The sequence below is a fragment of the Ranitomeya variabilis genome, chromosome 1 (genome assembly GCF_051348905.1).
Source record: "Ranitomeya variabilis isolate aRanVar5 chromosome 1, aRanVar5.hap1, whole genome shotgun sequence".
Taxonomy (NCBI): domain Eukaryota; kingdom Metazoa; phylum Chordata; class Amphibia; order Anura; family Dendrobatidae; genus Ranitomeya; species Ranitomeya variabilis.
In genome coordinates this window covers 37,521,536-37,533,692 of record NC_135232.1, presented here as the reverse complement: position 1 = coordinate 37,533,692, position 12,157 = coordinate 37,521,536, and the positions used below count along the sequence as shown (strand labels likewise).

The 12,157-nt window shown below is 45.6% G+C and overlaps 1 protein-coding gene across 2 annotated transcripts in view; it reads right to left on the bottom strand.

Annotated features, from left to right (window-relative positions):
- Positions 1-12,157, bottom strand: part of DCC (DCC netrin 1 receptor) — a 1,118,040-nt gene that overhangs the window by 186,714 nt on the left and 919,169 nt on the right. For both annotated transcript variants that reach the window (XM_077282231.1, XM_077282240.1), the window contains exon 13: positions 9,954-10,095. In XM_077282231.1, the coding sequence (XP_077138346.1) occupies positions 9,954-10,095 (142 nt within the window). The remainder of the gene's footprint in view (positions 1-9,953; positions 10,096-12,157) is intronic.

Sequence of the window (12,157 nt, the reverse complement as noted above, 5' to 3'; positions counted from 1 at the left end):
GGCCTCCGATTTGGTGGGCGGGGACCCTCGGCCTCCGATTTGGTGGGCGGGGACCCTCGGCCTCTGCTTTGGTGGGCGGGGACCCTCGGCCTCCGATTTGGTGGGCGGGGCCCCTCGGCCTCCGATTTGGTGGGCGGGGTCCCTCTGCCTCCGATTTGGTGTGCGGGGACCCTCGGCCTCCGCTTTCATGGGCGGGGCCCCTCGACCTTCGATTTGGTGGGCGGGGCTCCTCGGCCTCCGATTTGGTTGGTGGGGCCCCTCGGCCTCCGATTTGGTGGGCGGGGACCCTCGGCCTCCGATTTGGTGGGCGGGGACCCTCGGCCTCCGATTTGGTGGGCGGGGCCCCTCGGCCTCCGATTTGGTGGGCGGGGACCCTTATCCTCCGATTTGGTGGGCGGGGACCCTCGGCCTCCGATTTGGTGGGCGGGGCCCCTCGGCCTCCGATTTGGTGGGCGGGGCCCCTCGGCCTCCGATTTGGTTGGCGGGGCCCCTCGGCCTCCGATTTGGTGGGCGGGGACCCTCGGTCTCCGATTTGGTGGGCGGGGACCCTCGGCCTCCGCTTTGGTGGGCGGGGACCCTCGGCCTCCGATTTGGTGGGCGGGGCCCCTCGGCCTCCGCTTTGGTGGGCGGGGCCAGGCCCCTCGGCCTCAGCTTTGGTGGGCGGGGCCGCTCGGGTTCGATTTGGTGGGCGGGGCTCCTCGGCCTCCGATTTGGTTGGCGAAGCCCCTCGGCCTCCGATTTGGTTGGCGGGGCCCCTCGGCCTCCGCTTTGGTGGGCGGGGCCAGGCCCCTCGGCCTCCGCTTTGGTGGGCGGGGCCGCTCGGCCTTCGATTTGGTGGGCGGGGCTCCTCGGCCTCCGATTTGGTTGGCGAAGCCCCTCGGCCTCCGATTTGGTTGGCGGGGCCCCTCGGCCTCCGATTTGGTGGGCGGGGACTCTCGGCCTCCGATTTGGTGGGCGGGGACCCTCGGCCTCCGATTTGGTGGGCGGGGACCCTCGGCCTCCGATTTGGTGGGCAGGGACCCTCGGCCTCCGATTTGGTGGTCGGGGACCCTCGGCCTCCGCTTTGGTGGGCGGGGCCCCTCGGCCTCCGATTTGGTGGGCGGGGTCCCTCTGCCTCCGATTTGGTGTGCGGGGACCCTCGGCCTCCGCTTTCATGGGCGGGGCCCCTCGACCTTCGATTTGGTGGGCGGGGCTCCTCGGCCTCCGATTTGGTTGGTGGGGCCCCTCGGCCTCCAATTTGGTGGGCGGGGACCCTCGGCCTCCGATTTGGTGGGCGGGGACCCTCGGCCTCCGATTTGGTGGGCGGGGCCCCTCGGCCTCCGATTTGGTGGGCGGGGCCCCTTATCCTCCGATTTGGTGGGCGGGGCCCCTCGGCCTCTGATTTGGTGGGCGGGGCCCCTCGGCCTCCGATTTGGTTGGCGGGGCCCCTCGGCCTCCGATTTGGTGGGCAGGGACCCTCGGCCTCCGATTTGGTGGGCGGGGACCCTCGGCCTCCGCTTTGGTGGGCGGGGACCCTCGGCCTCCGATTTGGTGGGCGGGGCCCCTCGGCCTCCGCTTTGGTGGGCGGGGCCAGGCCCCTCGGCCTCCGCTTTGGTGGGCGGGGCCGCTCGGCTTCGATTTGGTGGGCGGGGCTCCTCGGCCTCCGATTTGGTTGGCGAAGCCCCTCGGCCTCCGATTTGGTTGGCGGGGCCCCTCGGCCTCCGATTTGGTGGGCGGGGTCCCTCTGCCTCCGATTTGGTGTGCGGGGACCCTCGGCCTCCGCTTTCGTTGGCGGGGCCCCTCGACCTTCAATTTGGTGGGCAGGGCTCCTCGGCCTCCGATTTGGTTGGTGGGGCCCCTCGGCCTCCGATTTGGTGGGCGGGGACCCTCGGCCTCCGATTTAGTGGGCGGGGACCCTCGGCCTCCGATTTGGTGGGCGGGGACCCTCGGCCTCCGCTTTGGTGGGTGGGGCCCGTCGGCCTCCGATTTGGTGGGCGGGGCCCCTCGGCCTCCGATTTGGTGGGTGGGGCCCCTCGGCCTCCGATGTGGTGGGCGGGGCCCCTCGGCCTCCGATTTGGAGGGCGGGGACCCCCGGCCTCCGATTTGGTGGGCGGGGCCCCTCGGCCTCCGATTTGGTGGGCGGGGGCCCTCGGCCTCCGATTTGGTGGGCGGGGACCCTCGGCCTCCGATTTGGTAGGCGGGGCCCCTCGGCCTCCGATTTGGTGGGCGGGGACCCTCGGCCTCCGATTTGGTTGGCGGGGCCCCTCGGCTGCCTGGGGCCCCTGTGCTCTGCCTGGGTGTAGGACACTGGTGACGTCACTTATGTCCGGACATTAGGTCCGGACATTAGGTCCGGACATTAGCTCCGGACATTAGCTCCGGACATTATCTCCGGACATTAGCTCCGGACAAAGCCACGGAAGTTGGCACAAATTGCAGGAAGTAGTATTCTAGGCAATTATATATTAGATAAAATATCATGAATGATGTTGATGAGCCCAGACGACTGCCAATTCCAAGAAGGATGGGATGAGGCTCTGCTGAAAGCATGGAAGTCAAGTTCTGTTCCAAATAATGGTGGTGCCTAAGGGCCTGGAGTGCTCAAAGTTTTTTGGAAATTAGCAAAAATACAGGCTTACAGACTTAACTTCTTCGTGACCATGTACTTTTTCATTTTTGCATTTTTTATTTTTCATCCCCCTAAAAACCTTTTATTTTTATTTTTCTGTGAATAGAGGGTTTGTTTTTTTGCAGGACGAGTGGTAGCTTTTAATGACACCATTCATTTTCCCATGTATTGTGCTTCAAAAAGGGGAAAAAAAATCTAAGTGAGATGAAAGTGTGATAAAAACAGCAATTCCAACATAGTTTTTTGGGCCTTGTTTTTACATCATTCATTGTGTGCTAAAAAGTACCTGAAACCATAATTACTCATTTCATCAATATGGTTACAACAATACCAAATTTATCTCGATTTTGTCTATATTTTCGCGGTTAAAAAATTCTAAAAAATATATTGTGTCACCATTTTCTGAGACCAATAACGGTTTTTATTTTTCATTCATGGATTTGTATGACGGCTTATTTTTTGGTCACCAAATTGACATTTTTATTTTTACCATTTTGGTATATGTACGACTTTTTATTAGCTTTTTATTGTATTTTGAGACTGAAAAACCCACTGGCATTTTGAGTTTTTCTTCTTTTTGGTGATTATCGTACGGTTTAAATAATTTTACATTTTGATAGATCAGATATTTAAGAACATCAAATATACTGATATGTTTCATGTATTTTTTTCTTATTTATAAACGGGGGGAAAAGGTAGTGTTTTAAAATGGTTTTTTTTAACTTTTTAATATTTTTTTAAGACATTTATTTTATCTTATTTTTTAGACGCCTTACAATTACAGGCTGTGGTTCATAGAAGGGCCAACATGAGCCAATTCAATTTCTGTGCACATTGACACTGACACACAGGGTGTGCAAAGGGATTCATTATAAGATCTGTTACACTTTTCTTTTCTAGGTTGAATATGTATTTTGAGTGCCTTGCCTATAATATTTTACGTATAGGAGTCACTCTTGTTATACAATGTTTGAGTTGCTTTAGTATTTTTTATTTTTTTGCCTAAAATTTCAAATAGAAAATATTCCCATGGGAGCGAACGTTTTAAAGTATAGTTGTAAGACGCTTTACTATAAAAATGCAGGGTATTTAAATCTGAAAGTGCAACTTAAATTACCCTGTTATGGCAGATGTCTCATTATTCTGCAAAAATATATACTTACTCAGACAAGAAATATTCCTGTAGAAAAGCAGAACGCTTAACTGAGACACTTAAACAATCAAGTCATGTCACTTTTTAATACGAGCTACAAAATCTCATATTTTACAACGTTTCAGAATTATAATGTTCAGTCGTGTTCTACCTTTGTAAAACAGCATCCATTTCTTTTTCACTTGCATAAAATTAAGTAAAATAATGGAAGGATCTGAAACTCGTTGATATTATAAATTACAACAACCGTTAACATTTTTATTTTATAATTTTTTTTTTTATATTTGAAGGATCAAACAAGGACAGTCAAAGTGACTTAAAGTCCAGAATATAGAGGATATCTCCACTCAAAACTTGTTGAAATTCATACATTTGAAAACAATTCTTTTGACCAGGGATGTAGCCTTGGTCTAGCCCTGGGTTTTAGAAATGAGGGTGAGGCACCAACAAGCCATTTTAATTTTCCTGAGTATTTAGATATAGGGTGATGTAGTACGCCAAATCAAGGGAAAGAAAGCCAAGATACAATATGCTGATCACAAAATGCCTCCCTATGGATGTGACGGGAAACCTAGTAGTAAAAGTGTTTCCCTGCAGCGCCTCTACAGGACGTATTATGTATAACACTTTCTATTCATAGCAGGGTTGTCTGTTTATCAGAGGAGATGCTTTTCATAGTAAATGGACTCTCTCATATACTATGTGAAGTCAACACCGAAGAGAGTCTTCCATGGAGCATCAAGGGGTGTAATGAACATCAGTACTGGACTGGATGAGGACCCCTATCTAAAAAGACCCCTATCTCCTATGCGATCTACCTTCTTTTCCATACGCTCTTTGGTATTGCATATCTGCTCCTTACAGTTGTATAATTTTGAGCCGTATAAGCAGTTAAAGCCCATGGACAAGTGTGGAGATGATTATCGAAGAAAGTGGCCATGTTTTTTTTTTTTAAACCATACAAGCCCTTTAATTTAAGGCACTTTCATGTCACAATTTAGGATGATGCAGGCAACATATATAGAATTAATATATTTACATACAGTGATGAGCAAAAAGTTAACAATGTTTTGAACTTTTGACTTTCTGGCTCCATATCTCACCATCCACCATTGCTTCGAACATAAGAACACCATAACTATAGACAAACATCATGGCCATCTCATACATAAATTTGACCTGCAACATGATTTTTCCACTTTGCGTACTTTTTGCAATCTTGAGCTGACTCTTCTTATGATGATATTAAAGTCGAAACTTAATCATCTTTTTTCAAGCCACCATTCCAGACTTATGTAATGTTGGTTGCATGTGCTTGCATGGACGTTTGTGATTCCACTATTGTGAAACATACGAGCCACCTCCATGGTCGTATTTGCCGCGTCAGAACTGATAGACCTTGTGATGAGCTGACGTGTTGACTCCGGTATTTTACCTGGACAGCCACCTCTATATCTTTTGAATGGATAGATGATCTTCATTTCCTATTCTCCCAATTGTCATGGCACTCACATGATGCAGTTTGGCAATTTTTTTTGATGAGAGACAGCTATCGATGAGCTTTTTTATTCAGAAATCTTCTTCATAGCTGCTCCTCGATTCGAACCAGTGACCTTTCACTTGTGAATAAATCTGAATGAATCTGCATAACTAATCATATGCAAAATACGTGCAAGTCAAATCTATGTATGAGCTAGCCAAGATGATTGTCTATATAATGATGGTAGTCTCACGTTCGAAGCAGTAGTGGATGATGAGATATGGAGACTGAAGGTTAAAAGCTCAAAACATTGCTACCCTTTTGCTCGTCACAGTATATCAATGATACCATATAATATTCAGATTATTTCCTATTTTTAGGATGCTACATTGATTATCTCTAGAGATGTGCGAACACAAACTGTAAAGTCTGGGAATTCGTACAGGGCACAGTGCTGAACTCCGAACATAGACCTGTAAGTCTGTTTTACAGTTCGGGAGTTTGTGGAGGAGAGAGCAAGGTAGATTTTACAGCACCAAAGTTCGGGTAACTATTGATTTCTAAGGGCTTTGGGTACAGGTTCAAGTTCTGGTACAGTTCTGGTACAGTTCTGGTACCCAACTCAAACTTTGGACTAATGTTCAGTCCAACCTGATGAACCCTAACATCCACGGGTCTGCTTATCCTCAATTATCTCCTACAGTTATGCTCTTTCTGACCTTTCCTCGTTGCTCGACATATCCTGAGATGAATGGAACAAGATTTTCTGCTTGAAAAATAAAAAAAATTGATAATCTGCTGGGAGACGTGTATACTATTTGTGTTTGTATGTAGCCACCCAGTGGTAGTGATGTGCGTTGTAGCCTGTTGAAGACTTTGCTAGCATATCTTATTTCCAGAGATCTATAGTATATTGCCTAATTAGTGACCTGTTCACGAGAGAAGAACACATACTTGCTAATGATTGAACTGGCTTGAGTGTTATAGATGGTTTCCAATATCCCCATTTGTCTCCTAATTATTTCGTTATTTATTTATTTTAATGCTGGATATACGATTAAGGGATTGGACGCTATGTTTCTCCCACTTGAATTATGAGTGGTCAGCCGCTAGGATTAGAGCCAAGAGCCCTGGTTCTACCAATGTATTTCACACTTTAATTACCTCGCTCTTCCCTTACATTTATAAACCTCAGTGATACAGCTCTTTCAGACAGACAGATCGGTTTCAGCATTGAATTCCAATAATAGAGGCTTAATATGTAGATCAATTTTGATAAATATCTGGCATGAAGCTGAGGGGGGCCTGCACATGGGGAAGATCGTTCATTTCACTCAGCTAATTTCATCACAATTAATGAATACAAAAGAAGCTCGTCAAAGAGAAATGGCGGAAAAATAAAAGGATGGACGGTATCTGCTTCCCGGAGGAAAACATTGATGTCCATTGTATTAAAAGGATTATCCACTACTTGTAAATAGAAAAGAGCAAATAGATTCCATGTGAATTGAATTTGTGTTGAATTTAGGAAACTCACTCAACCCAGTGAATTTTAACAAATTGTCATGTGATTCACGCTAATAGCCCACTACAAATGTTCACAAAACATAAGACGACAGAGAAGGCTCGCATGACCTCAGCCATGACCACATGAGCTTCCCCATAATGCCTTGAAGCTATCAGATCACAGCCAATTAAGAGGGAATATCATAGCTTGTAGAAAAGCAGAGGCAGGGAATGCAGCAGCCTTTTAGTAGTGCATCTGGGTAGTGAGAGGACGTCACGGCTTAGTAATAGAGATAGGGAAAGAAAGCCATAAAACACTGAATAAACATTTCAGAGAGTGTGTAACAGGACAACAGTGAGGAACTGCGATCATCCATTTGCACATAGTCAGCAATGTAGAGGCTTTATTTTCATTAATGAGCTTGAGAAGTGTTGAATACAGTCCTAGGAGTCCTCAGAGTACTACGCACATGTTTTCAGAGCAATCCGAGGCTTTGCCATACTTGGATTTATGGTTAATCAAGTCGCTGAAAATCAATTTTTGGGGGCAAAATTTTGACAAATTTTAGCTTTCAAAGATTCGCTCATCTTTACTTGTAGACCTATTTTTAATGGACCCAGAGTTTTTTCAAAATAAATAAATAAAGAATACTCATCTATTGGACTGGAGTCACTTTTCCATTCTTCTGCCGGCACCTCTGATAGAAGCCTGGACTCCTCTTACAAATGAGAAGTGGATCACGTCGCGGCAGCAGTTGACCGACAGTCTTTGATCAGCTGCAGTTTTGACCTTCTGTCTGAGCCAGAAGAAACACTGCAGCTGATGATTGGCACGTGATGCTCTCTACCTCTCAACCAGAAAAGGAAGGCATGGGCCCAGTAGGGGAATGCTGACAGCGGAAGGTTGCTAATCTGGTGGCTGAATATTGTAAAATAACGCAGTGTTAATTAAAACAATCAGTGGCACAGCCCTCTTGAGATTGGATTTTATGGTAGTTTGGGTACTGCCCTGTAGAACATTTTTTAATGTCTCCTCTTATCTACGGTGTTCTGTGGTATATATTGATCCAATTATATAATCAAACAGTGGCCAAACAATTACCTCTCCAAATACAACTGTTTAGTTAATAAAGTAACCCCTAAGAAGCAGCGGTCAGTAGTGATCGAAGCATCTAAGCGGTTAGTCATTTGGATGGAGTCACCTCTGGCAGCCCATCATCCTCCAACTGAGCCACTGCATTGTCGCGTATTATACTGATCGATGTACAACACTCCAATAAAGAAGCTTTAAAGTTTATTCTAACAGTGATCAGGTTCATAGAAATTGAATTCACAAGTGGGGCTAAAATAAAAGGTAAATCAGAATAGAACCTCCCTAGTCTCTATAATACTGGTTACATCCAATAACGGCTTCTAAAATCCAGCAATTCCAATAAAAGGCTAAAGATACATATATACAGTGGGGCAAAAAAGTATTTAGTCAGTCAGCAATAGTGCAAGTTCCACCACTTAAAAAGATGAGAGGCGTCTGTAATTTACATCATAGGTAGACCTCAACTATGGGAGACAATCTGAGCAAAAAAAATCCAGAAAATCACATTGTCTGTTTTTTTATCATTTTTTTTGCATTTTATGGTGGAAAATAAGTATTTGGTCAGAAACAAAATTTCATCTCAATACTTTGTAATATATCCTTTGTTGGCAATGACAGAGGTCAAACGTTTTCTGTAAGTCTTCACAAGGTTGCCACACACTGTTGTTGGTATGTTGGCCCATTCCTCCATGCAGATCTCCTCTAGAGCAGTGATGTTTTTGGCTTTTCGCTTGGCAACACGGACTTTCAACTCCCTCCAAAGGTTTTCTATAGGGTTGAGATCTGGAGACTGACTAGGCCACTCCAGGACCTTGAAATGCTTCTTACGAAGCCACTCCTTCGTTGCCCTGGCGGTGTGCTTTGGATCATTGTCATATTGAAAGACCCAGCCACGTTTCATCTTCAATGTCCTTGCTGATGGAAGGAGGTTTGCACTCAAAATCTCACGATACATGGCCCCATTCATTCTTTCATGTACCCAGATCAGTCGTCCTGGCCCCTTTGCAGAGAAACAGCCCCAAAGCATGATGTTTCCACCACCATGCTTTACAGTAGGCATGGTGTTTGATGGATGCAACTCAGTATTATTTTTCCTCCAAACACGACAAGTTGTGTTTCTACCAAACAGTTCCAGTTTGGTTTCATCAGACCATAGGACATTCTCCCAAAACTCCTCTGGATCATCCAAATGCTCTCTAGCAAACTTCAGACGGGCCCGGACATGTACTGGCTTAAGCAGTGGGACACGTCTGGCACTGCAGGATCTGAGTCCATGGTGGCGTAGTGTGTTACTTATGGTAGGCCTTGTTACATTGGTCCCAGCTCTCTGCAGTTCATTCACTAGGTTCCCCCGCGTGGTTCTGGGATTTTTGCTTACCGTTCTTGTGATCATTCTGACCCCACGGGGTGGGATTTTGCGTGGAGCCCCAGATCGAGGGAGATTATCAGTGGTCTTGTATGTCTTCCATTTTCTAATTATTGCTCCCACTGTTGATTTCTTCACTCCAAGCTGGTTGGCTATTGCAGATTCAGTCTTCCCAGCCTGGTGCAGGGCTACAATTTTGTTTCTGGTGTCCTTTGACAGCTCTTTGGTCTTCACCATAGTGGAGTTTGGAGTCAGACTGTTTGAGGGTGTGCACAGGTGTCTTTTTATACTGATAACAAGTTTAAACAGGTGCCATTACTACAGGTAATGAGTGGAGGAAAGAGGAGACTCTTAAAGAAGAAGTTACAGGTCTGTGAGAGCCAGAAATCTTGATTGTTTGTTTCTGACCAAATACTTATTTTCCACCATAAAATGCAAATAAAATGATAAAAAAACAGACAATGTGATTTTCTGGATTTTTTTTCTCAGTTTGTCTCCCATAGTTGAGGTCTACCTATGATGTAAATGACAGACGCCTCTCATCTTTTTAAGTGGTGGAACTTGCACTATTGCTGACTGACTAAATACTTTTTTGCCCCACTGTATACTGTATAAATCTAAATATATATATATATATATATTAATAGCATGCATCACAACCATATTGTGAATTCAATGGGATGGTTTCCAGTCCTGTGAGATCAGACAATCCCAATCAATCAGGATTAAAATCTGCAAATCACTCACCTGTGAACAAGTACCAGAGATTATTGGGCTCGATGGTCTCCAGTTCTCCCCGACGAGTGGTCTTTCTATGACGAATTTTGTACCCAGTAATAAATCCATTTTGGGTTCCCGATGGGGGCGGCAGCCAGCTAACCTTAATGCTCTGAAAAAAAACGTAGAAGGAGATTACGGAAATAATCAGGGAAAGGATTTATGTCTGCAATCTTTCTCAGCAATAAGTGTTATATAAAACCAAACACAATCACCAAAGACCCAGCTATCTTGTGTATCAAGTTACTAATTTCTGTGACTGCACCAGCAGAATACGAAGTGGAGCAACACGGCACTCGTAGTAATATGTAGAATAGGTGCTCAAGTAGGGTATCCAGCCACAAACAGTCCACACTTCCGCACATGCACTGACACGGACGGGACTCCCCTGCTGCATCAAGGCTACCCAAGTAAACCTATTGGAATCAATAGTGACAGAATATATGCCTCTCTCTATACCAGTATATTTGTTCTGGTGAAGGTCCAGATGTGGACCGAAAACGTTCAACTTAACCTGCCTGTATGGATGCACATCAATAAATAATTTTTTTCTTTATAAAATATAATTCATCAAAGTGAAAAGTTTCTTCTGATTTTGCACCAGCAGAATAGTGAGTGCAGCTCTGGAGGATAATATAGGAGGTAACTCAGGATCAGTAATGTAATGTATGTACACAGTGACTGCACCAGCAGAATAGTGAGTGCAGCTCTGGAGGATAATACAGGATGTAACTCAGGATCAGTAATGTAATGTATGTACACAGTGACTGCACCAGCAGAATAGTGAGTGCAGCTCTGGGGTATAATACAGGATGTAACTCAGGATCAGTAATGTAATGTATGTACATAGTGACTGTACCAGCAGAATAGTGAGTGCAGCTCTGGGGTAGAATACGGGATGTAACTCGGGATCAGTAATGTAATGTATGTACACGGTGACTGCAGCAGCAGAATAGTGAGTGCAGCTCTGGAGTATAATACAGGAGGTAACTCAGGATCAGTAACGTAATGTATGTACACAGTGACTGCACCAGCAGAATAGTGAGTGCAGCTCTGGAGTATAATACAGGATGTAACTCAGGATCAGTACAGGATCAGTAATGTAATGTATGTACACAGTGACTGCACCCACCAGCAGAATAGTGAGTGCAGCTCTGGAGTATAATACAGGATGTAACTCAGGGTCAGTAATGTAATGTATGTACACAGTGACTGCACCAGCAGAATAGTGAGTGCAGCTCTGGGGTATAAAACAGGATGTAAGGCTACGTTCACATTTGCGGTGTGCGCCGCAGCGGCGTCGCCGCATCGCAACGCATGCGTCGTGCGGCCCTATCTTTAACATTGGGGACGCATGGCGCCGCATGTACATGCGTTGTCATGCGTTTTGGTGCGTCGTACGCCGCATGCGGCGTTAGGGCGCACCTGCCAGGGCGCGGCAAACGCAACATGTTGCATTTTTTGGGCGGCGCAGACTTTTTAAAAAACGCATGCGTCGTGTTTGCGTCGTGTTTGCGTCGTCGATGCGCCTTTTTTCCCATTGACTTGCATTGACAACGCAGACGACGCAAGTACTTGCGTCGTGATGCGTTGTACGACGCATGCGTTTTTCTTTCAAAAATGCAAAACATTGTCTAGACTTTGTCTAGACACTTAAAAAAAGCACTATATGTATAAAAAAAGGGGGGGGGGTTTGCCATTGTCTTTCACAGAGCACACAGAGCAGACCGAAGAGAGGAGCAACCTGCTTTCCAAACCTGTAAGTATATATTTCTCTTTGCATAATTTTTTTTCTGTGTTTTATTTCTTGTTTTTGATTTAATTTGTGCAATGTTTGCTCTGTGATATTGTACGGTTATGGCACTGTAGGTTGTTATTGAATACTAACATTTTTTTTTAATGTGTTTCTGATATATGCTGGCGTTTCTTGTGTGCGGCCTTGCTGGGTTTGGATTGGTTTTGGATTTATTTTTGGTTGTTCTTGTGTCATGCGGATGTTCAATGCCTTTTTTTTGTAAGATTTTTTATTGTAAAATTTGTGGTGCATGTCTTTTTCTGGCTTCTATAGTTGGGGTAACCGTATGGCGTTTTCTAGGCTCATGGTTATGCTGTTGGCATTTTTTTTTTCTTTCCTTGAGTGTCTTTTCTTGCTGGTGGGGGGGCTGCATTTATGA